The sequence below is a fragment of the Lynx rufus genome, unplaced genomic scaffold, assembly GCF_022079265.1.
Source record: "Lynx rufus isolate CCGP_SWC_20201006 ecotype Redwood Valley unplaced genomic scaffold, mLynRuf1.p SCAF_23, whole genome shotgun sequence".
NCBI lineage: Eukaryota > Metazoa > Chordata > Mammalia > Carnivora > Felidae > Lynx > Lynx rufus.
This window is the reverse complement of record NW_025814838.1, coordinates 2,444,205-2,468,077: the sequence shown is the minus strand read 5'-3', so window position 1 is coordinate 2,468,077 and position 23,873 is coordinate 2,444,205. Positions and strand designations below refer to the sequence as shown.

Genomic DNA, 23,873 nt, shown 5'->3' with positions numbered 1-23,873 from the left:
TGCAAATTAAAACCACAATGAGCTATCCCGTCATCGACACGAAGATGACTGCTCTAAAAAAAATAGCAAATCCTTCCGCCCTGCCGGTAGGAATGTAAAATCGTGCAGCTGTTATGGAAAATAGCATGCAGGTTTTTTTTTTTTTTTTTTTTAATTTTTTTTTCAATGTTTATTTATTTTTGGGACAGAGAGAGACAGAGCATGAACGGGGGAGGGGCAGAGAGAGAGGGAGACACAGAATCGGAAACAGGCTCCAGGCTCTGAGCCATCAGCCCAGAGCCTGACGCGGGGCTCGAACTCACAGACCGCGAGATCGTGACCTGGCTGAAGTCGGACGCTTAACCGACTGCGCCACCCAGGCGCCCCAATAGCATGCAGGTTTTAAAAAAAAATTTTTTTTTTAAATGATCCAGCAATTCCACTTTGGGCATACACCCGGAAGAACGGAAACAGAATCTCAAAGAGACATTTGCACATTCGTGTTCATATCAGAATTATGTTCCCAATAGCCGAGACGGAGAAGCGGGCTTCGAGTCCACGAAAGTATAACGGATGAAGAAAACGTGGTGTGTATATATATATATATTCAACGGGATATTATGCAGCCTTAACAAGTTAGGAAATCATGTCACGTGCCACCACACGGATGAGCCTTGGGGACACGCTGAGCTTTCTGTCACAAAAAGACAAATAGCATATGATTCCCATGATACGAGGCACGTCAAGTACTCAAATGCATAGAAACAGAAAGTAGAACGGTGTTTGCCAGGGGCTGGGGGGAGGGGGGCCCGGGGAGGTGCTGTTTAATGGGTACAGAGCTGGAGTTTTGCAAGAAGAAAACGTTCTGGAGATCTGTTGCCCAACGATGTGAATACACTTCACGCCATTCGACTGTACCCTGAGAAATGATTGGATGGTGAATTTTGTGTCGTGTCTGTGTGTGTGTGTGTGTGTGTGTGTGTGTTTACCACAATAAAAAAAAAAATTAAACACTGCGGTGGGCCACCAGTTTGCAATCTCTCCTTTAGACAGTACTTCCCCGGGGGGCCGGGCAGGTATTCTTTGCTGGGACTGCAAGACCCGTGGGGAGCTCATCACGGGGGGGGGGGGGGGGCCTGACATGCTCCGCTCGAGCTGTCTCTTACTTGCTTCACTCAACACCTCCCAGGCGCCGACCGCACGCCAAGCTCCAGGCCCCGGAGCGACAGAGATGAGTGGGGAGCTCGCAGCCTAGAGGGAACAGATGACAGACACTGAATGCGTGAAAGGATCAGCGCTCACGATACCAATTCCATGGGGTTACAGGATACAGGGTGACGGGAAGGGCGCGAGATTACATGGGGCAGACCGGAAGGGCTCTGAGAAGGGGAACTTCATCTGAGATCCCAGCGTCAGAAGATCCGGGGCCTGTGAGGACGGGAGAGAGCTCCAGGAGGAGGGAGAGTGGTGCCAAGGCCTGGAGACAGGGGCCTGCGTGGCTGGCTCGCAGCGGGGCGAGAGCAGGAAGGCCTGACTCAGGAGCCGGCCGGGGAGGATGGCTGGCGTGCCACCAGCAGCCCCGTGTGCACGAAACAGATAAAACCCAGTCTTTTATCAGCATAAACTTGTTTTGTGAGTTCACATGTGTCACTCTCTTTCAGGCTGCAAAAAACGCATCAGGACGCGAAACGGTATTGTCCTAGAGAAAGCCTGGGTCGACAGAGGTCCTCAAAGTCTCGTATTTGTCTCCACACACCCACTGGCTGCTGGATCTCTGAATTAGCCCCCTGGCGTGATTTAAAAGCCACTGATCTGCTTGGGCGCCATCACCCCCACTCGGCAGAGGGGTGTACTGAGGCCCAGAGCGGGGAAGGAGCTCCAAGCAAGCGCAGGGCTGAGCAGAAGTCAGGCCTGGAGGAGAGGGGCTCCTGGCTCCGGGGTCAGGGGTCTGGAGGCCCTTACTTACTATGTGTGGCTTGCGGGGGGGGGGGGGGCTCACTTCCTTTACGGGGAGGACCTCCTCCCCCCCTCTTGGGCATGAGGCCCGGGACGGGGGAGGACGGCTGGGGCTCAAGCCAATGGCTTGCTGCCTGGGCTGGGTGTGTCTGGACACGGCGGGCACCTGCTCGGCAGGACCGTCCCCTCACTTCCTGCTGGTCTTTTGAGCCCACTTCGGCCCTCTCCCATGATCCTCTGGGCCTGGCCCTCCATCTGCGGAGTCTCTGAATCAGACAGCCCCGGATACTTTCTACGGCTTGCTCCCAGGATCTCTGAAGGACTGGATGGTCTCTGGGGCTCTGGTGGCCCTTTGATCATCCCTACAGCCCGTGCGGTGGCCGCTGGGGTCCCAGATCCGCCGCTGACTGGCCACGTGGTTTGGGCAGGCGGTTGAGAGCTCTGCCTGGCTGGGAGGGACGTCGGCAGAGCCAGGAAAGCGTTCTCGGTCCCTCTGGGGTTCCTAAGACTCGATTCCGAATCCACATGTAGGACTCTTACCACATCCATAAACTGCCCAAACCAAGTCTCTTGTTACTTTTCTTTAAAATGATTTCCTTTTTACAAGGAAAGTCATTTCAAAGGCAACTACGTGTCGCAGTCCCACAGAGCCTTTCTCTGTAACCAGAATCAGAATTGAGAAGAAAATGCCTTTCTCTCCCCGGGATTTAAGGTGGGGGGGGGGGGTTGGTTAACGCTGCCTCTGTTTCAAATGGGCGCATATACGGCACCCCCAGACTTGGGCCACGACCGGCCTAATTCAGAGTCCTGTCCCGTGGAGGGTTCCCAGCTGCGTGATCTTGGGCAGACCATTCAACTTCTCTGTGCCTCAGTTTCCCCACCTGGAAAATAATAACAGTACCCACCTCGCAGGGGTGTTGTGAGGGTTCAAGCAGGGAGTATAGACAAGACGTGTGGCAGAGAAAGTGCCACCAAGCAGGTGTTGAATGCGGAAGCCCACTGTGGTACAGAGGGGATGACGAATGAGGTGCAGGGAGGGGAAAAGACGGGCTCAGGAGCACCTGGGAGCCACGCTCCCCTCAGCCCCTCTCAGTCCCAGTCAGCCTCACCCCCCGACTCCCCTGCACATGCCCTCGCTTCTGTCCCTCATCCCCAATCTCCCTGAGCCCCTGCTCTGGCCAGGCTGTTCGATTAACTTCTCGATTAACTTCTCTTCTCGCTCGCACCAACCCCACGAGGGAGGTGGTTCATCGGACCCACTCCACAGAAGGGGAAGCCGAGGCCCGGGGAGGGGACATAATTCCTCTGCCTGTCTCTGCGTGCACCAGGGTAGGAGGAAGACGCAGGGGATTCTGGGCTCCCCCACCCCCATCCAGCCCCAGCGCCCCCCCCCCACGCATTATCTCTAGGCGGCAGCAGCTGAGCCTCCCAGTATCTCTCTGATCCCCCAAATTTCCGGTTCCCCAAAGACAACTCAGGATGTGGGGAGGGAGGGGCAGGGAGAGGAGGAGGGAGACAGAGAACAAGAGAGAGATCACAGAGAGAGACAGAGAACCACAGAGAGATGAGAGACAGACGGAGGCACAGAGAGGAAAGAGACAGAGAGACTATCGGAGACAGAGAGCCGCACAGAGACAGAGAGACGGATGAGAGATAGAGATTCCAAGACAGAGGAGAAACAGATTGAGGCAGACAGAGGTGGAGAGAGAGAGAGAGGGGAGGGGTGCCCCAAAGACACAGAGCCAAAGGAGGCAAGAGAGGAGCCCCAGAGCTGAGGCAAAACTGAAAGCGGCAGGCGGGAGAGGGAGGCGATCAGGGTTGGGGTGTGAGGCACGGGGTGTTGGGGAGCGTCCGGAAACAGAAAGAAATTGGCGAGTGTGGGAGCCAGATGGGAGAAGGTGAGGAAAGCTCAGGGGCCGCCCGCGCAGGTGCAGGGGGAGGGGAAGGGGGGCCCCCCCGCCGGGCCCAGGCAAGAGGGGCCCTGGGGGAAGGAGACCAGAGGCCTCCCCTTCCCCATCTTTCTCAGAGCCCCCACGACGCCACAGATGCCCCAAGCGTCCACCCGCTGGGCTTACGAAGCCCTGTGTCCTTGAGAAGAAGGACTGTGCTCAGGCCCAGCCCTGGAGTCCCCGCCGCCCCAGGAGATGCCCAGCCGGGGGCGGGGGCGGCGGGGGGTTCTGAGTGGCCCACCCCGCTCGGGGCCAGAGGTGGACAGAGGCCCGAGGAGGGACCTGGTGGGCACAGAGGAGGCACTCGGGAACAGGGGTTGCCTGGGCACTCAGGGAGGGAGCGCCAGCGCCCTGCTGGGTCTGGCCACGGTGCCCTCTCCGAGCCTCAGTTTCCCCGTTTGTACAAAGGTGGCAATAAGAACTTACTCGGGTCACAGTAAGGACCAAACGTGCGTGGAGTGCATGGCAGGGCGCGACACACGTAAGTGGCTGACAGTGGGCCCGTTGAAGGTCGAAGCGCCACAGCATCCTGTCTCGATGAGTCAGGGCCCCTTCATTTGCAAGCGACAGAAGTCCAGCTGGAGCTGAGCCAAGTGAGGGAGGGTGTTAGTAACTCCAGTAACTGAACACTTCATGGGTGGACCAGTCCCAGGCCCAGACGGATCCAGGACCCCAACCCACATTCCCAAGAAGCTTTCTCCTCGACCTGGCACCACTCACCTCGGTGCTGCCTTCTCTCTCGTGGGTGCCCTTCCCCTGGTGGCCTCTGGTCACTCCGGGCTCCTCTGTCCTCTGTTGACTAGTCCCAGAAGAGAGAGAGAGCCGTAGTCCCTCGAGTTTGAACAAAAGTCCCTGTGCGGAGCCTAATTCCACTCTCTGTGGAATGGCTCTATTTCGTTTGCCTCTGTGTTTTCTCCTCTTGTGCTAACTTTTAACCAGTTCGTCGCCTCCCTCCCCCCACCCAAAGCAGGCTGCGCTTGCATAAATAACTTTGGAATTTGCTGTGTGACCTTAAGCACATCCTTAACCTCTCTGAACCTTTTTCCTTTTCTTTTTCTTTTTTTCTTTTTTTTAATGTTTATTTTTAAGAGAGAGAGAGAGAGAGAGTGGGGGAGGGGCAGAGAGAGAGGGAGACACAGAATCGGAAGCAGGCTCCAGGCTCTGAGCTGTCAGCACAGGGCCCGACGCGGGGCTCAAACTCACGAGCTCTGAGATCATGGCCTGAGCCCAAGTCGGACGCTTAACTGGCTGGGCCACCCAGGCGTCCCCACTTTTTTCCTTTTCCACAAGAGGGGCCCCTCATATCTTAGACAGGTGTGTTGTGAAACTCACTGAAAGAATGAGTGTGGCACACACACAATAAATGTGGAACAAATTCATCTCAACAGCTGTCCCCCCTTCTACCAGCAATAGCCCCTAATCTTGGGTGCCTTCTCATTTCCAGAACCTCAGAATTGCGGGTGGAGTATACACCACAGGCCTAAGTCGGTGGGCACAGGATACCTTCCTGGCCAGCGACTGGCTCCGGAAGTCATGTGTCCCAAGGCCAGGGCAGTTAGAGGGAGTGTAGGGCTTTTGCTGGAGATGCTCGGACCTCTGGCCACCCCCCAGGCATGTGCGGAAACACACAGTGTCTGTATCCCGAGCCGCTAGACCTGTCACATGACCACACAAGGAGACGAAAGCTACGGGCCACACAGAAAGGAGAGCTGAGGAGAAAGAAGTTGGCGATAATATTTAGGCCTCTGACCCCAGCCACACCTGTTTCCGAGTTTCTCAGCAACGAGGGACCGGAATCCCCTCCCTTTTCTTCCGGGGATACCTTTTCGGGCTACGGACCCCGGAATAAGAAGGCTTTGAAAAGTGAGATCCATGGGGCGCCTGGGCGGCTCAGTTGGTTAAACATCCGACTTTGGCTCAGGTCACAATCTCGCAGTTCAGGAGTTCGAGCCCCGTGTCGTCACTGTGCTGACAGTTCAGAGCCTGGAGCCTGCTTCCGATTCTGTGTGTGTCTCTCCTCTCGGCCCCTCCCCTGCTTGTGCTCTGTCTCTCAAAAATAAATAAACATTAAAAAATTGTTTTTAAAAAGAAGCAATCAATGGCTTCAGGACCACTGATCCGGGTGCTTAGGTGGGCTATCAGAACCCAACTTTCTTTTTATTTTTTAATTTTGTTTTAATGCATATTTATTTTTGAGAGAGAGAGAGAGACAGAGTGCAAGTTGGGGGAGGGGCAGAGAGAGAGAGGGAGACACGAATCCGAAGGAGGCTCCAGGCTCCGAGCTGTCAGCACAGAGCCCAATGCAGGGCTCAAACTCACGAGCCGTAAGATCATGACCTGAGCCGAAGTCCGATGCTTAACCCATCGAGCCACCCAGGCGCCCCAAGAACTCAACTTTTCTATTTCTATTTCTATTTGGTCCACACTGCTTTCCTCTGTGGTGCCTTCATTCACCGGCATGCTCTCTCCAAGCAGAAGCCTGCAAACGTTGCAAGCCTGCATCCCCCCAGCGGCCCCCTCAATGGATAAACAGCTTCTCTTTGCCAGGAGTTCCAACCAAAAGTCTCAGGAAGGTGTCTCATTGGCCCGAATTGGGTCACGTGTTCCACTATCAACCAATTACTGAGGCCAGGAGGTGGGCTATAATGATTGGCCCATCCTGGGTCACAGTCACATCCAAGCTTGGCCCCCACCTGAGTCCTGTAAACATTTCCAATGCAAATCTGGTGGTGGCTTTGGAAGAAAGCAGCATGCGGGGAAGGTGAAAACAAAAGATGTCCTCTATAGATGTTAAAAGGTGGTCTGCGAATTGCTAATAATAACTTTTTTTTCTCCCTGAAGTCAAATAAGTTCAGGAAGCACCAGGTTTGGTAAAGAGAAACAAAGATACTTATCACAGGATGTCTCCTGAGCCATGAACTTATTAACGCGCATTTGTCTCTGCAACGGAGCGTGAGACAACTTTTCCCAGGCTCTCCCGACCACAGAATTCTTTCCTGAGAAGCTGCTCCCAGGACTCATGGGCCACATGGTGCATTTGGGGGAAAACAACACCGAACACCACGAAGAGCCCAAGGTCCCGTGGCAGTCACCGTCAATGCCTTGTACAAGAAAAAAAAAAATTATTTCTGCTCCCAGCTTCCATCCGCAGGGATTCTTTCTACCGGCCACCCCAGTGGGCAAAGGTACCCCAGCCCCAGCCCCATAGATCTCAGTGCACTGACTCTGTCCTGGCTGGCTCGTCGACCGGTGGAAGCAAAGCCATGTGATCTCGCTGGTCCAAGAGGCAAAAATGGGAAGCTGCTTAGTTAGTGCTTCAGGGAATGCCCCTACCCCCAATCGACCAAGGCAAGGACTGGAGTCACCTTGGACGTCCCCATGCCTCCCAGCGCAACCTGTCACCACGCCCCTTGCTTCGGCCTCCCAAACATCTCATTCCACCACCCCTCTCCATTGCCCCTGCCACTTCTTCGGCTAGCCCACCACCACGTCTCATGCAACAGCCTCCCCACCGCCCCCCACCTCAGGGCCTTTGCACATGCTGCTGCTAAGGCCTGGAACTCACCCGCCTTGGCATAGACCGACCAGCAATTCTCAGCCCGTTTACTGTCTCTTAAAGCTGCCCTATCCTCCCGCCCCCACTTATTCCCTCCTTGGGCCTCCGTCTCTCTTATTACGAAATCGCTTAGATATGCAAACACTTAAGAGAATCCTGTCCCGAACACTTGTGTACCCAACTCCGCTTAAGAATAAGACATTACACTTATCACTGAGGCCTTCCCAAATGCCTTCCCGACCCTTCCCCGTGCTCGGCCGCACGGTTGCCTCTCTCCTGAACTTGGTGTTCCTCGTTGCTTTGCCCATTTTGCACACGCTGTGTATCCCTGAACCATATATTTCGGTTTTCATGTTTCCAACTTTCTATATACAAATAAAAGAACTTGTTTTCTGGTTCTCACTCCATATTCTCTTGGTGATATTTATCTGTGCTGACTGGTGTTGCCCCGATGCACTCATTTTCACCTGCTGGGAAGCGTCCGTGCTGTGACTGGGCTACAAGCCCTGTCCATTCTCCTGGTCACGGCCCCTACCGTTGCCAGCTGTTGGCCATTGCAAGGCTGCCCCGAGCCCCAGGTGCCCGCCCCCTGAGCCCGTGTGCCAGCTGCTCTGGGTTTATACCCGAGAGTTTGCTAGATAAAGGGACACACCATCTTCAGCCTTACTGATGTTGCTAGATCGTTCTCCAGGGTGCTTGCACCAGCATACCTTTGTGATAAACTTTCTGTTCCTTGGCCCAGGCACAAAGGTGCCTCTTCTCGTCTATTTCCTCCAGAATAAACTCTCCCTGTTGACATCCAGCCTGTCCAACGCTCTCTCTAAGCCTCCCTCCCCCATTTCTCCAATCGGGCCTCTCACAAGCTTCCCTTGTAGAGCAGCCGACACTTTGCACAACACCCAGAGCAAGGACATTGGCAGCAGTGACTCCAGAGGCCAACAGCCCCAGATCGAATCCCAGACTTGCCACTTTGGCTGTGTGCCTTTGGGCAAATCGCTTCTCCTCTCTGGGCCTGCTTCCTCACCTGCGAATGGGGATACCCACAGGAACTGACCACAGGGGAACGGCAGCGATCGAATGAGGGAAGCATGGAAACATGGCGCATGCTTGAAGGGAAGCTGTCACTCTTGCCTTTGGAGCCAACAAAGGACGCCAACAACTGTGTGCATCGCTCAGGGCTACTTTGGCGTGTGCAACAGAAATCCCAAGTCAAGCCGGGTGAAGACAACGGGTAATTTATTGGCCCATGTAACTGGGAAGTCTGAGGGGGGTGTCTGGCTTCAGATGTGACTGGACCCAGAGATTCCGACACCCTGTCCACCTCGAGGCCATTCTCTCCTCCACGTGGACTTCGTTCTTGGGCAGGCTTGCCAAGTAGCGCCAGGAATATATTCTTCCAGTTTACCAACTGCCATGGAGCACAAAAAGAGCTTCTCCTTCCGGTCACTTCCGGCCCAAGTCCCAGGCTGGTCCTCGGTGGCCCAGATTACGTCACGTGCCCAGACCAGAGCCAATCACAATGACCAGGGCGTCCACCAGAAGGTGCTCGAAGTCTGGTTCTCGGAAGAGCGCTATCAGAAGCATCTGGTAGTTTCTCTGAAATGCAGACTCTCGGGCCCCATCCCAGACCTACTCATTCGGAATCTGCATTTTAGCAAGACCCCCCGGTGAGTCATCTGCACACCCGAGTCCGAAAGGCTGCATCGCACATTACCTTTCAGTTGCTTGGGGTCAAGTCCACCCCCTTGCTTTAAAGATGGAGAAAATGAGGGCCGGCAGGAAGCAGTCTTGCTCTCGAAGGTCACTCTGCACCCAAGGTTCCCCATGCCCTGCCCTCCCATCATCCCAGCCATCGTCTGCCGTGGGTCCGGTGGACTATCGCGTTGGGGGAGATGCATCGAAGCCTCGAAGCCCAGAAGGCCCAGTCTGGGTCGGACTTGCCTCACGCCGAAGCGCTGTGCCCCAGGCACCATTTGGTCACTCCCAACGGCTGGTGAGGACCCTCAGGGGCACAGCGGCCCAGGGAGGATGGAGACCCCCAGACACACACACACACACACACACACACACACGTGCGTGCACACAGCTCCCACACGGGCGCCCAGGCAAGCCCACCCTCACTCGGACTCCCCCCCACGGGCCCCCCAAAGGCAAGAGCGCTACAGACCACACCAGCCTTTATTCTACCGCCGAATAGGGCCGGGGCCAGGGTAGCTCATTCTCAGGCTGCGTCAGAAGGTGCAGAGTGTTGGGGGCACACAGACTGGACCCCAAAGTGACAATAAGTTAGGGGGGAGATTCTCAGGCTGTTCTCAGGTTGCAGTCAGGGTGGGGTGCCTAGGAGGGTCCCCCAGAGCCACTGCCAGCTGCCCAGCTCGGCACTCCCGAGCAAGGCTGGTTCGAGGACAGGCATGGCCTCGCGCTGAAACAACAGGACAGGGAGAGGGAGGGGTTGCAATGTCAGAGGGTCCGAGGGGTCCCCGAAGGAGTCGGAGGATAGGGCTGAGGGGCCGCGGAAGGGTGGGCAGGGCCTCTCACCGGACCCTCAGTTAAGCCCCTGCAGATTCTCATAATCTGGAGCTCCCTCTTCCTCGTCGTCGTTCTGGGAGCTCAGGATGGCTGGAAGGGGAAAGAGATCAGTCTTAAGCTCACAGACCGTCCCTCCTGCCCCGGGCACATTACCTTTCACGTTACCCCAAGCTCCTGCCACCCCCCATCCCAGCACACACCAGGCTCGGTCCTAGCCACGGGTGGCAGCTCCTGGGACACATTCACGTACTCCCGGCTCCCATCTGCGGGGACAGATCAGAACGGGGGACGGCCACGTGGAGGGTGAGAGAACAGGACACTCAGAAAGAGGGCCACAGCAGGTGAGGGTGGGGGAGGGAAGGGGGACCCTAGGGGGCACCGGCCACTCACCCAGAGACACGTCTGCACTCTCCTCGCTCTCGGGGACGTTCACGTAATCCTCCCCCGACTCCACTGCAGGAGAAGCAGGGCCCCCGGCACTGTCACCCAGAGCCCCGAGCACAGACCCCAGAGGCCGCCCCGCAGCCAGCCCCAGAGGGTCCCACAGAGGCCCTGATGATGGAGAGAAGTAGGGCAACGTGCCCAGAGCGGATGAGAGGGAGTGGAAGTGTGGGGGAGAACAGACAGCATGTCGGCCAGGCTGGGGGCAGGGGCAGAGAGCAGCTCGGAGCCATGGCGCTGGGTGGCACGTGTGAGACAACGCTTGTGGGGTGCCGAGTCCGAGGTGCTGTCGCCCCACTGGCCCCGTCGGCCAGGCCTGCCCTGACCCCCGCTCCCATCCTGGTGTCTTCCAGCACCTGGAGCCATCGGTGCCGTCTTGTCCTACTTAAAGTAGGCTCCCCACCAAGCACGGAGCCCAACGTGGGACCTGAACTCACGACCCCGAGATCAAGACCTGAGACGGGATCAAGAGTTGGACGCCTAAGTGACTGAGCCACCCGGGTGCCTCCCACCTATCTTGTCCCTTCATGCGGACTTGTTTCTCCACGAGGCCGTGGACGAGGCAGGCTTTGGAGCCAGAGAGCCCAGGTGCCAACCCAGCTCCCACACTGACAGTCGTGTCACCTCACACAAGCTACCTAGCCTCTCTGGGCCTCGGTGTTCTCATCTGTAGAATAGGGTGAGGGGCGACACCCACCTCCCAGGAGCGCCGTGAGAACTAAAGCCGAGAATATCTGAACGGGGCCGCCAAGTGTCTATGAGATACGTGATCCCTCCTGTCGTACAGTCAGGACAACCGAGGTGCAGGAAGGGAAGAGATGGGCTCAAGAGCACCTGGGGATCCTGAGGTTTAATGAGTTAATACACGAAATGCTCTCAGAAAGGCACGTAGTAGGTCCCTGACAAGCTGAGCTCCTTTATCATGACACTACCTCGTGAGCTGTTTTATCAGAGGCACCCGGTAAACACGGCGAGTAAGTGAGGGATGGATGAATAAATGAGCTCAGGGGAGGTGGGGAGTTGGGAATCGAGCTCGCTCACGAAGTCAGGGTGTAGAAGGAACGGCCCGGAACAGGTACGGAAAGTGAGGAGAGCGACAGAAAATGGAAGGTCACCAAACATGGAAGGAAGTCTCTAGCAGGCAACGTGAGACGAACACGAAGGGAGAAAAGCAGCTCAAAGGAAACCAAAATGATGTCGGAAGCAGAAGAAAACTTCCCAAAAAACCCTCAGAGAAGACAATCTATAATCACTATCTGTAGAAATGTACAAGATGGTATTGTCTCTGTGAAACAAGAACAGAAGGCTATGAAAAAGGAACACCAGAGACCAAGAAAAGAGCTTTCAGATAAGAGACAAAAGAACAGAGTCTCAAAGAATAGTGAAGTTGGAGAAATCTCAGAGACGGTAAAAGGGAAAGACAAAGAAATAGAAAAGAGGATAGAAAAAGTAAGGAAACCAGCAGATCAGAGTGGAAGTCCGCCCTGAGGGACAGGTGTTCTAGAAAGTGAGGAGAGAGAATGCGGAGGGGCAGCAAGCATCAAAGAAATAACAGGAGAGGGAAGAGCAGACGGGCCGCAACGCAGAGTGTCAGAAACGGCCAACTCACTAGAGAAGGCGCTGTCTCGGAGGCCGGGGTTGCTGGGCGCGGAAGCCGGTGGGACAGCAGTGCCTGTCGCTGGCGTGCTGTCAGGAAGCACCTCCCTGAGGACAAGTGAAGGGGCAGGTGAGTAAGGACCCCCAGCTGGAGCTCCCACCCCCCCCACCTGGCCACTCACAAGTAGCCCTCGTTGGGATAATCCTCCTCCTCGTCTTCATCGTCGTCCTCACAGGCGGGCTCTGAGGTAACGACACGGCGATCAGCAGGGCCCAGCCCAGGCCCCAGCCTCCCTGCAACCAGGGCACCTGGGGTCCCAGACGCACCCTCGTTCTCGTAGCTCGCCACACTGTTGGCTTCAGAGAGAGAGCAAGAGGGAGGCTGAGTCAGCTCACACGGGGTCTATCCTCTGCCCAGCCCCAGCCCCCTGAGCCCTGCCCCACACTTACCACCATCTGAGTCCTGCCGGGAAGATGGCATGCGGTGGGAGCCCCCAGGGGGCTGTGGGGACCTCCTGGGAGTCAAAGGTCAGAAGTCATGCTGAGATGGGGCACTGGACCAAGAGGGGTCGCAACAGGGAAAGAGATCCCCAATCCTCAGAGGCGGGGGCGTAAAAAGGGGGATTTGGAGGGGAGGATGCTACTCACGGGATGGGAAGCAGGTCCGGCTGGCTCAAGGGTGGGTAGGAGGTAACAGGAGGATAGGAGGTGGCTGGTGTCCAGGTGGCGAGTGTGGCTGAGGACACGAGACCAAGCTCAAGGAACGACTCCAGACATTTTGCCCCCACACTCATCGAGGCCTCAAAGGGCAGGCGAATTCTGTGAACGCCCTGGGCCCTGCACCGGCCTGAGGACACCCATCTCCCTTCCTATCCCCAGCTCAGATCAAAGCCATGTGGGCAGCCACCGTGGGGGGGAACCTGAACAGAGGCACGCTTTCTCTCCCACGCCAGGGGACCCCCTCCCCTACACCCGAGGGAGAGGACCCTCCATGTACTCACGAGGGCGTTTGATCACGATGCTACTTGGGGCCAAGCTGGCAGGAGAGACACAGATAGGTAAGGGGCAGGAGAGACCCCAGCTCCCATCCCAGTCCCCTCCCCTCCCCGGGGCCACACAGGGCACTGAGGGAGCCACCTAGGGTCGACGGGCAACTCACCTGTCAGAGGCCGTATTGTCATAGGAGCCTGGGGAAGAGAAGCCAGTAAGGCAGGAAGCGGGGTGAAGAGGGGAGAGGCTGGGAGTACGGGGCTCAGGTCTCGCGTGCAAGCAGAGTTCGGGACAGTCGGGACGGAGCGAGAGGTAGAGGAGGGCCGAGCCCCCACTCACCTGGCAGCTCTCGGCACCGCACGCACAGCACCACAGCCAGCAGCGGCAGCAGCAGGAGGCCCAGCACGTAGGGGATCAGGACGACCGCCTCCATCTGCGGGAGAGAGCTTGCACCAGGCCCGGCTGCCCGCCGCTCACCCCCTCAAGGGCCGAGCCGCGGAGGGGTGAGGGCCAGGCCAGCAGGGGTGCGGGAGCCGGGTGGGCACAGCCTGGAAGCCCGACGGCGGCGGGGGGGGGGGGGGGTGGGGGGGCAAGCGCGCCCTCCTTGGGGACTCACTGGCCCCTCCCCTTTCTGGGCTGAGTAGGGGCGGGGGCGGGTCAGCGCCGACCGTGCAAGACCCCTGCTCCCTGCGCAGTCCGGCCAGGGTCCGGGCTGGAGTCTGGGGCACCAGGCACCCGGCGGCGCGCGGCCCCTGCGCGCCCCAGCCCTACCTGCCGCTCGGCTAGGCGCCTGCTTCTCCTCAGCGCCTGCCCGCCTGTGGCAGGAAGCTGTGGTGAGCCCGGGCGAGGGCAGGAAATCATCGGGCTCAGCCAGCTGCACCCGCCCCCTTCCCACCCCCACCCAGCCAGTGGGGAGGGGGAGGCGGAGGCCCGCGGGGCCACCCGCAGGCCCTCGAGAGGGGTCTGCTGGCCCCCAGGACGCAGAGCGAGCCCTACCAGGGGAAGAAGGGCAAGACGCGGACAGGCCAGCCCACAGCCACGGCCTCCACAGCCGTGGCCCAAGGAGGCAGCCAGGAGGGAGGCCCTGCCCCCGGGAGCTGAGGGGCACAGGGCAGTGCCCACCCCACCTCACCCTGGCCGGCCTGCCAAGAGGGGCGGGCTCTAGGGGAACCACGGTTCTGACTCACGGTCATACTGAGCTCGCTCACCCCACACCGCTGTTCGCCAGGCCCCCGGAGAGCAGGGATTTGCCTAAGGTCCCCACAGGAGTGACCCTCTAGCCCCGGGAGTCCTGGGGCTAGAGGGCATCCCCTGAGGTCTGCCAGCCAGAGATACTACCGCCCAGAGAGACTCGAGCAGGCACTTGGGGTCTGACTACAAATTTTATTCAGTTACAAATAGCACCAAGCCCCTGGGGCTGCTCCAGGAGAGAGGAAGGCCCCTCCCGGACCCACCGCCCCCCTGCCCCGACCGACCGCTGCCTGTGTAGTGTATGGGAGCTGGAACGCGGCCCGAGGCCGTTCCTAGAAGCTGGGCCAGTCCAAGGGTTCGGGCCCGGGCACCTTCTGGGGCGGGCCCAGGGCCAGCTGGGATAGGGATGCGCGCTGGCGAGCGACGGCCCCTCAGATGAGCACGCTGGACACGGGGACGCGGGTGGAGCGGCCTCGCCGGGGTACCACGATCCGGTCATCTGTGGGCCCTGCCTCACGCAGCAGACCTGCCAAGGGAGGGGTCAGAGAAAGGGCTGGATGGACGGAAAGACACAAAGCCAGGGAGGGGACACACGGGCGGTGGGAAGCGGACACGGGGCGGCAGAGCCACCAGCGCTGCGGGCACAGTGGAGCGTCAGCTCGTTGGACAGCCGGACCCAAAGCAGGATGGGGGAAGAACCGTGGGCTGAGAGAAGCCAGGGACACAGGTCCGGGCAGATGGACGGACGGACAAGCACGGGGTATCATGAAGTTGGGCAAGGAGTCAGGGATGGACAAAGGGAAGGCCCCCACTGACCCTGCACGTGCAGCTGAGCCTGCCGGCGGTCACCCTCAATGAAAATGGCAGTGCCCAGGAAGGCTGCCCCACCCAGAGCCCCAACGAAGGCGCAGAGCATGAGGGAGAACTGCAGGGCTCGGAACTCGGACAAGAAGGAGGGGGGCCAACTCCGGCGGAGGCGGTCGGAGATCTGCAGGGAGACGAGAAAGGAGAGCCAGGAGAACGAGTCACGGACAGGGAGCCCCCAGACTGCGGAAGAACAAAGGAGTCGGGAGCTGGCAAAGAAGGGTGGTCTGGAGAACCAGGGAAAGCCCCGTGGCCTCGCTGCGGAATCTTCCAAAACGAAGTCCTGCCCGCCTGGCTGAGGCTCCGAGGTGAGGGGCACCGGGCGCAGAGCACACGAACACCCCACTGGGTCAGACCTTGTAAGTCAGCTCAAGCTGAGGCCAACGGCTGCCAGCCAGTGCCAGGAACGCAGGGTCCCCCGATCCCCACCCCGGGTCCAGCCAAGGGGCGGTGCTCACCAGGCCAACGAGGTAGGGGCTCCCAGCATCGCCCAGCAGGTGGGACAACACGATCTGGAAGGCCTCGGCAGTGGACCGTCGCGTGGGAATCACCACATACTGGGGAGAAGGGGGGTGGGAGGCAGAGGGCAAGGACAGGGCCAAGGCTCAGTCTAGGCTGAGGTCAAAGGTGAACCCCAGCCCTGAGGTGTGAGTGGGGTGAATGCCCAGACTCCAGGCCCATCTGGGGCTGACTCTGAATTCAGTCTGGGGCTGGGTTTTGAAGAAGGGGTGAAGGCCACAATTAAGGCAAGTGAGGCCTCCGCCCCCACTCCTTGCTCCCAACAGCCTCTGGGCTAACCCTGCAGTGGCCCGCCTACTCACCAACAGAATGTCAGCCACGACGGCCCAGTTCATGGACAGCAGCGTCTCTCCAATAAAGATGAAAATCTGGCGGGGGGGGGGAGGGGGGGTTGGAAGCGGGGAGATGGAGGAGGGTGGGGGGGGGTTGGTCTCGTCGCAACAAGAGCAAACACACGACCCTGGACCAGGCCCGCGTATTAACTCATTCAACTTAATCCTCGAGACACCCCTGTGAGACAAAGCTCTTATTCCCATTTTACAGATGCTAAGACTGAGCACAGAGAGGTTAACTCACTTGCCTAATGTCGCACAGCTGGGAAGAGCCAGAGTTGAGGTCCAAAAGCAGGCCTTCTGGTTCAAGTGGTCTCTGAACCACTATGCTGATGAACCCCAGTCCTGCCCCGGCAGAGGCACCGTCCCACCGTCCCACCACCCCAGACCCACAACACCCCTTTTGACACCTGCTGGCTACTCACATAGGTGGCCACGATGCTACCACGAGCACAGGCAAGGGACAGGAAGAGGAAGGGCGCGGAGCCCAAGAGGCCAGCAGCACAGACCAGTGGGTCAGCCCGGGGGTTGGAACGGCGGAGGCGGCGGCTGATCTCCACGCCCAGGCCCACACCCAGGACCCCGGTCAGGCAGGTGATGAGCCCAAAGATGAGGCTGGGGGCAGGGGGAGGGACATGGGAGCCAGTCCCTCTGCCTGCAAAGCCCCCTCGCCTCGCCCCCACCGCCTGGAGAAGATGCTCCATCCCAGCCGCCCTGACCCCAGCTCTATCCAGGTACTCTATGGTTCACGGAGCTCTGAGAGGAAGGCATTATCCTACCATCGGTTTCCTCCGCCAGGAAAACTGAGACTGGGAGAAGAAGTAGCCTGACCCTGAATCAATGACTCTCTCCGCTCCATCCCCTGCCACCTGCAGGCCACCCCTGGCCTAGCCCCCATCTGGGTACCTGTCAGAGGAAGAGCAGGAGTCTCCAGGAAGGCAGGGTGGGGTCTCCCCCAAGACCACACGGGAACGCAGCAAGAATGCAGGAGCCCAAAGAGCCAGGGAGCCCGTGACGAAGGCCACAGCAGTGAAGCCAAGGGAAGAGAGGATGAAACTAGGACTGAAGACAGGTGGGAAGAAGGAACTCAGACTCCACTGAGGTGCCAGGGTAGGGGACTTCTACTCTCTCTCCCCGGCTTACTTTTAAAGTAAGGTTAGGAGACGGGTGTGGGAGCTGTCTTGGCGCCCAGGATCTGGGCCTGTAATTCAAGCATCTGCCACAAGGGGGCAGTGGTGACCTGGCTTTGGGGGAGGGCCAGCTGGCAGAAAACAAAGACCATGCTCCTGTAAATCTCAGAACAGATACGGAGGCCTCCCTGGGGGGGCCTCAGATGTTGGGTTAGAATGGAACTAAACTCACTTCCTTGCCAGAGCCCTCAGATCTGCCCACCACGAGGTGGGGTTCAGGGGTGGTGAGTCTGAGTGGCGTTCCACAGCTCCCCGTGGCGGCTCCCGGACTACCAGGAACAGCAGCAGAACAGCCACCACTCCTAGACCTGGTGTCACCTGGGGAAAGAGTGGGCTTCAGGACGGGCACAGACAGGCAGGGACACCTCCACGCCCCTGGGATGGGAGAAAGTGAGGGTGTGTGAAGGCAACTCAGGCCCCAAGACCTCAAACACCCAGTAAGCCACGTGCTCAACGAAGCTGAACGTGCGTTTGGAGGGCAGAGCAACTGCCACTAGGGGCCCCCTGCTTCCGCAAGCCTAACTGCTCCCTCTTTGGTAACAGCACCCCAGTTTCCTTTTGGGAAACTACTCCCCCCACTTCTCTCAGTCCACGTGGTTCAAACAGGGCAGGGCTTATAACCCAGACTTGGCCGACAAGAGTGGTGTGAACCTCCCTGGCCTCGGTGATTGTTTAGTGGCAGGCACGTGACCCGTGCTCATCTAATCAGACACCATCCAGGACTTAGTGCTCAAGGCTCCAGGGTGGCGAGGTTTCTAAATGGGAAGATAAATGCGTGGAGCTTTCACTTGCTTGAGAATGAAATTAACACAGAGGAAAAGCAGCACTGAGAAAAAGGATGATCAAATTCCTAGGACGGAGTGGGAGTCCTGGATCCAGCTTTACCTGACGCTCACCCTGGGGCTTTCCACTATGAGAGCCAATAGAGTCCCATCCGGGAGCTTACAGTTTTACAGTGAGCTGCTACCACCCACAACCAAGAGTTCTGTCTGCACATGGCTTCCCACAGGCTTGGCAGAGTGAGCGCTGCCTTAAAAGGCGGTGGCGGGGGGGGTTAGGGTTAGGAGATGTCTGAAGGTAGGAGAGGGAGAAGCAGTGACAACGTCGCTGACCTTCCCCCAGGCTGTGTCCAAACTCACCCGCAGAGCCCAGTGCCAGTCCCCGGCCATATCTTTCACTTTGGAGCCTGCAATGTAACCCAGACCACTGGGGAAAGGGGATGGGAGAGGAGGGGAGAGCCGGTCAGCCGTGCCCCCACGCCAGGCCCTCCCGCCTCCCGTGCTCCCCCCCAGGCCCCAGGCCCACGCACCTGCCCACCGGGATGGCAAAGTAGAACACACTAAGCATCCGACTCCGCTGGTCTGCCACGAAGAGGTCGGCGATGAGGGTGGGCGCGATAGTGGAGTAACTGGCCTCCCCGACCCCCACCAGGCCCCGGGTCAGGAGGAGGAGCCAGAATTGCTGGGGAACGAAACATGGGGGAGGTGGCACCCCGCCTTCACCAGCTGGCTCGGGAGAGGGGGCGGGGATGGTGGGCGAGGCCTGAGCTGGACAGACCTGAGCTTGAATCCTGGCTCCACTACGTACTAGCTGTGACTTTGGGAAAGCAACTTAACCTCTCTGAGCCTCAGTTTCCTCATCTGAAAAGGGGGAAAACAATGACTTGCTCACACAACTATCACCAGGACGGGACGATACAAGTTTTATTCAGTATCTCGTGCCCCGACAGGTGTAGAACAAATCTTAATTTCTACCATCCAAGACACTCCAATCGTGAATAATGATCTGAGGCGGAAGTTTATTCGTCTATCAAAGACACCTGAAGCTAAGGACAGGGCATGATCACCCAAGGAGAGTATGCAGTACCCGGGGCTGAGGACAGAGTTCCAGGGGCAGAGAGTAAGAACAGACAGAAGGGATTTCAAAGGAGCAAAGAAGTAACAGCCAAGGAGGCGGGAAGAAAACCACAAGAGTGGCATCACAGAAGTTAGGAGAGAGTTTCCGGAAGGAGGAAGTGAGTCAATAGAGCCAGAGGCTCCCAGGAGATCTAGCAAGAGCAGGATTAGGAAGCAGGAGCTACATTTAGCAACCAAAAGGTTTCTGTCACTTTGGCAATGGAGTGGTGGGGGTAGGTTGGCCGGCAGTGTTCCGGGGTGAGTGGGAGGAGAGGAAGTGCAAGCAAAGTGAGAGCCTCTCCCTGTCTGCTCCTTCACCCAGGATGGAGCTCGGTCAAGGGGACCTTGTGGGCAGTCTGACTCAGAAGAGGAAGACAGAGGACAGACAGTCCAGGTAAGGTCTTTTCCATGGTATAGAAGCGGGAGTGTTTAAGTGTGGAGCGTAAGCAGTCAATGGTTAGGGGGAAAGGGGATGACAGAAGAATGTTCTAGAAGAAAGGGGAAGTAGATGGGGTGGGCAGATTAACTCAGGCAAGCAGGGAGGAGAAGACGGCATGGACCAAGGAAACTGCATAAGTTCCCCAGGCCCAGTCTGCAACGACCCCAAAGAATGGCAGCAAAGACTGATGGGTGGGGGGTGGGGGTGGGGCAGAAACAGGAGCCAGCATGGGGCCTCACCTCTCTGGGGATGAAGGACGACCCCAGTGTCACCAGGGACCAGAAGGCAATGCCCCCGCACATGAGATACTTCCGATTGTACCTGTCACCCAGGTAGCCAAACACAGGTGCCAACACCATGTAACTGGAAATGAACACTGAGGAGAAGCAGAGAGTCACAGCCCAGCCCCGGTACCCCGTCCCCACCCCGACCCCAGCTCAGGGAGAGCAAGGGGGCTCAGGAATAACTCCCAACCCTGAAACTATCAGTGCTTCCTGCCAGAGAAGTCCAGGCCCCTCTTTGGCATCTTTCAAACCTTCCACTGTAGAATGGATGGCCCAGCTGACTCCCATCCAGCCAAGAGCAAAATCCACTCTCCACACCATGGCCCACGATCTGATCTAACCCCTCCCTACCTCTCCAACCTCATGCTCATCCACTTTCCCTTCTCTGCATCCCAATGGCCCAACTGCCAAGCTCAATGCCATCTTGGGACCTTTGGCACCCACTGTCCTCTCTACTGGGAACGTTTCTCCACTCGCCTGAGCTTCACAGAACCTTTAGGCTCCAGCTCAGATATCTTCCCAACCCCCACATATCCAATCTCTCTTGATCACAGTCACTCTGTTTTCTTTTACAAAATAATCCTACAGAAAATGACCTCGTTATCAGCTTAGGTTTTTCAGGACGGTGGCCCGCTCATTCCCAGTAGAATGTCAGCTCCGTGAAGACAAGGACCTTGCCTATAATGACCACTCCTGTGTTTCCACCGTGGAACACATGGCGTTGCATAAAAAAGGTGCTCGTTAACATGTGTTGAACGAAAAAGCGAATGGAGCGGACAAAGACTTGCTTCTTCTCTAACTCGACAATTTAAAGCTTTGCAGACCTTGGCCTATGATCCTGTTCTCATTCCTCTAGACTTTGCCTTAAATACTTCTCAGTCCTTACTGGCCTGGAGTGGAGCAAAGAACCCTTCGAGGTCTTGTTTCAAACTCCTCCTCTCCTCTCATTTGTGTGACTCTGGGCAAGGCCGAATTCTCTAAGCCTCAGTTTCCCTATAAAAACACAGCGACTACTACCTGCTTCTTCTATAAAATAATACCACCACCTGTTCTTTGACTGATGGAAGGATTAGGAGACAATGGGTCTAAAAGGTCTCGGGCAAGTTCTGTGTATGCTATCAGCCTCTTCCTCCAGGGCCTGGCACAGAGTAAGCGCTCAGAAATGTTTGAGAAACGAAGGAAGGGGAAAAGGAAGGAAAGGAGGATCTGGCCTTGGCTTTGCCTCTTCCACAACGTTCTGAGCAAGTAAAACTCAACTCTCCCCATTCCAGGCACCCTATCTTTCGGTGCCTACCATCCTCCGGACACGGCACCATGCACTTTACAGCATTAATCATCGCATCTGATTCTCACATTAGCCCTCTGAGGTGTTCTGGGTTGCTACTCTTTCCTTCTCACCAAGGAAAAGTAAGGCTTAGAGAGGTTGAGGGCCTTGCCTACCATCACACTAAGTGGAAAGCTGAGATTTAAACCCAGGTCTGTCTTAACCATTACACTAAACTGCCTTTTAAAATGTGGTGTTCTGGGGCGCCTGGGTGGCTTGGTCGGTTAAGCGTCCGACTTCGGCTCAGGTCATGATCTCATGGTCCGTGAGTTCGAGCCCCACGTCGGGCTCTGTGCTGACCGCTCAGAGCCTGCAGCCTGTTTCGGATTCTGTGTCTCCCTCTCTCTCTGCCCCTCCCCTGTTCATGCTCTGTCTCCCTCTGTCTCAAAAATAAATAAACGTTAAAAAAAATTTTTTTTAAATAAAATAAAATGTGGTGTTCTAACTGAACAGGGCAACCCACAGAGAAATAAAGACCATCTCCTCCTCTAAGTCTGGCTTCTCTACCTCTATTAAGGCCCCAGGCATGCCGGCATGTAACCCCATTTGGGGCAGAAAAGGAAGAAAAGCTGCCGTGTGCCCAGGAGGGGCCTCCACTCACCGGTCTGGATGAGGCCGGAGCTGCTGTCTCCGATGTCGAAGAACTGCTCAATGTCTGGAAGGACGCCTGCGAAGAAGACTCGAGATGGGCTCGACGAGGCAGCCCCACCTTCGGGACCCCCTTCCCTTCCCCCAGTCTGACTTCCTCCCAGAAGTCAGTACCAGCCACGGTGAAGCGGTCCATGTAGTTGAGGAGGTTGATGTAGCACAGCACGGCCACTATGAGAGCCGAATGGCCCGGAGACAAGCCGGTGATATGCTGCAGCCCCTCTCGGTCCGGGACCTCGGGATCCTCGGACTTCGAGTTCCCCATGGACCCCGGTAACCCCGGGGTGCCGGGCACCGGCCCGTCGTCCGTGTCATCCGCCTGGCTGAGGAAGGGCGCGGTGTCGGACCCGGACATGGTCCCGGGGGGCCTCGCCCGCCCGCGCTCCGGTCCCACCGACGATCCCACCTGCGAGGGGAGGAGGCTGGAGAAAAGAGGATGGAGGGAACCCAGGCGAGGGAGGGGCGCCCAGAGACCGGCAGGCGCTTGCCCGAAAGCACAAAGCGCGGCTGGGATGGAAGCCAGGCCCTGCCTGTCATGCCTCCCCGTTCCGGCAGACGCAGCGCGCGGAGAGGACGAGTGGAACGCGAGTGACGTCGGGGACGGGAGCAGGCTGAAGAGGGCCCGGACCCCTCCCCGTGCTCCCCCCCCCCCGCCCAGGCTGAAGCCACCCCTCACCCCTGTTAGGAGCCCACTGCAACCGCTGTCGCTCAGCCCCGCCGCTGCACCACGGCTGCCGCCATGTTGTCCCGGAGCCGGTCATGTGACGCTGGAGCCGGGGGGCCAACTCCACCTCCCGCGAGCCCTGGACACGTGACCGCCGCCGGACTACAGAAGCCCGGCAGTAGACCTTGCTCGCCTCTCCAGCTTCTCCGCCTGCTCCCCCGTCACGTGACTGCCGGCCGGTCGCCGGGGTAACCCGGGACGGCCCCAGACCCGCGCCGCACCCGGTGCGTTCCCCCAGGGAGTCGCAGCGAACCGCTGAACTCGCCCAGCCCTCGGAATCTCGGCTTCCTTATCTGCAGCTCCCACCGGGCACACTTCTTATCAAACGAGATGAAACGAGATCATGGAATCTTAAAATGTTCTGGAAGTAGCTTATCTCTAGAAATCCCAACGATCAGTTCCCAGCCTCGGCAATTAGTCCGGTTGGAGCTTCATACATGCTCAGGAAGTGTGGAAGGAATGTTGAAAGTTGAACACCGCCCCCTCCACTCCCCCCAACCCCCCCCCCCCCGCCACCCGCCCCATCCCCGGCCCTATCTTTTGAAATCCCCACGCCAGCTGTCTGTAAACTCCTGAGCTTCCTTCGTAGACACTGAAAGAAGCGTCCCAGACCCTAAGCGCCCTGGTTTTTTTCACCTTCAACCAAGACTGAAGCCCTTGCGCCCTCTGGTGGTCTCATCTGGGATTCTCCTAGCTGCTGGACTGGACTCAAAGACCAGAGCCCTGGCACCAAAGGATAGCTTGGCATGGTTCTTCAGTGCCCCCAGCCTCAATCTCCAAGTTACAGTAATAAATGTACACTCGATGTAAAATTACTATAGTTCCATGCAAATGTAGCTTCAAGACCTGTCTTCCAAGCTGACCTCTGAGCTCTTGTGAAATTCTAGAGTCTCATGGGCAGAGCATGGGGTCCCCAAGAGGTCTTATCAGAAACCATTTGACCAAAACCAGCAGAAGACAGGAAATCATAAAGATTAGAGCAGAAATCAATGCTACAGAAACCAAAAAACCCCAGTACAGATCAATGAAACCAGAAGCCGGTTCTTTGAAAGAATTAACAAAATTGATAAACCACTAGCCACTTTGATCAAAAAGAAAAAGGAAAGGACCCAAATAAATAAAATCAAGAAGGAGAGAGGAGAGATCACAACCAACACAGCAGAAATAAGAACAAGAATAAAAGAATATTATGAGCACACCAGTAAAATGGGCAATCTGGAAGAACTGAAAAAATTCCTAGAAACATATAAACTATCAAAACTGAAACAGGAAGAAATAGAAAATTTGAGCAGATCCATAACCAGTAAAGAAATCAAATTAGTAATCAAAAATCTCCCAAAAAACAAGAGTCCAGCACCAGATGGCTTTCTGGGAGGATTCTACCAAACATTTAAAGAAGAGTTAACACCTATTCTCTTGAAACTGTTCCAACAAACAGAAATGGAAGGAAAACTTCCAAACTGTTCC

General features: G+C 57.2%; 2 protein-coding genes and 1 long non-coding RNA gene across 9 annotated transcripts; all 3 read right to left on the bottom strand.

Annotated features, from left to right (window-relative positions):
* Positions 1-356: 356 nt before the first annotated feature.
* LOC124518024 (uncharacterized) lies at positions 357-4,953 on the bottom strand. Of its 2 annotated transcripts, XR_006963610.1 has the most exons (5): positions 4,605-4,953; positions 4,311-4,468; positions 1,338-2,816; positions 1,146-1,230; positions 357-898 (listed from the first exon to the last, which is right to left on the bottom strand). It is a non-coding gene; the product is annotated as an uncharacterized LOC124518024 (long non-coding RNA). The 2 variants fall into 2 exon arrangements; XR_006963609.1 differs by having other exon boundaries at positions 357-1,230.
* Positions 4,954-8,659: 3,706 nt separating this feature from the next.
* Positions 8,660-14,081, bottom strand: LAT (linker for activation of T cells). 3 transcript variants are annotated; one of them, XM_047087168.1, is made up of 13 exons: positions 13,768-13,874; positions 13,336-13,429; positions 13,166-13,193; positions 13,008-13,042; positions 12,655-12,742; positions 12,457-12,521; positions 12,334-12,363; positions 12,189-12,249; positions 12,020-12,114; positions 10,360-10,422; positions 10,170-10,232; positions 9,979-10,059; positions 8,660-9,862 (listed from the first exon to the last, which is right to left on the bottom strand). In XM_047087168.1, exons 1-12 carry the CDS (start codon positions 13,855-13,857, stop codon positions 9,986-9,988), a joined length of 786 nt encoding a protein of 261 aa, XP_046943124.1. In that variant the 5' UTR covers positions 13,858-13,874; the 3' UTR covers positions 8,660-9,862; positions 9,979-9,985. The 3 variants fall into 3 exon arrangements, with proteins under 3 accessions (XP_046943124.1, XP_046943125.1, XP_046943123.1); XM_047087169.1 differs by lacking the exon at positions 13,768-13,874 and adding an exon at positions 13,993-14,081 and having other exon boundaries at positions 12,189-12,363; XM_047087167.1 differs by having other exon boundaries at positions 12,189-12,363; positions 13,768-13,877.
* Positions 14,082-14,365: 284 nt separating this feature from the next.
* SPNS1 (SPNS lysolipid transporter 1, lysophospholipid) lies at positions 14,366-22,658 on the bottom strand. Of its 4 annotated transcripts, XM_047087165.1 has the most exons (13): positions 22,359-22,650; positions 21,797-22,088; positions 21,636-21,701; positions 19,666-19,802; positions 18,402-18,553; positions 18,232-18,298; positions 17,265-17,410; positions 16,809-16,964; positions 16,328-16,517; positions 15,873-15,938; positions 15,510-15,608; positions 15,004-15,175; positions 14,529-14,713 (listed from the first exon to the last, which is right to left on the bottom strand). In XM_047087165.1, exons 2-13 carry the CDS (start codon positions 22,035-22,037, stop codon positions 14,619-14,621), a joined length of 1,587 nt encoding a protein of 528 aa, XP_046943121.1. In that variant the 5' UTR covers positions 22,038-22,088; positions 22,359-22,650; the 3' UTR covers positions 14,529-14,618. The 4 variants fall into 4 exon arrangements, with proteins under 4 accessions (XP_046943122.1, XP_046943120.1, XP_046943119.1 ...); XM_047087166.1 differs by lacking the exon at positions 15,004-15,175 and having other exon boundaries at positions 14,366-14,713; positions 18,232-18,278; positions 18,402-18,453; positions 22,359-22,658; XM_047087164.1 differs by lacking the exon at positions 15,004-15,175 and having other exon boundaries at positions 14,366-14,713; positions 21,797-22,104.
* Positions 22,659-23,873: the final 1,215 nt, after the last annotated feature.

Coding starts and splice junctions, on each gene's coding strand:
- LAT (XM_047087167.1), bottom strand. CDS start 13,857: ATGATTTCCTGCCCTCGCCCGGGCTCACCACAGCTTCCTGCCACAGGC. Junction 13,430..13,767: donor GGCGCCTAGCCGAGCGGCAG/GTAGGGCTGGGG, acceptor TCTCTCCCGCAG/ATGGAGGCGGTCGTCCTGAT. Junction 10,423..12,019: donor CCGAGACAGCGCCTTCTCTA/GTGAGTTGGCCG, acceptor CTTCTCCTGCAG/TGGAGTCGGGGGAGGATTAC.
- SPNS1 (XM_047087164.1), bottom strand. CDS start 22,037: ATGTCCGGGTCCGACACCGCGCCCTTCCTCAGCCAGGCGGATGACACG. Junction 16,518..16,808: donor TCCTGCTCTTCCTCTGACAG/GTACCCAGATGG, acceptor CCCTGCCCCCAG/CCTCATCTTTGGGCTCATCA. Junction 14,714..15,509: donor GCCCCTACCTCGTTGGCCTG/GTGAGCACCGCC, acceptor CTCCCTTGGCAG/GTCTGCTGCGTGAGGCAGGG.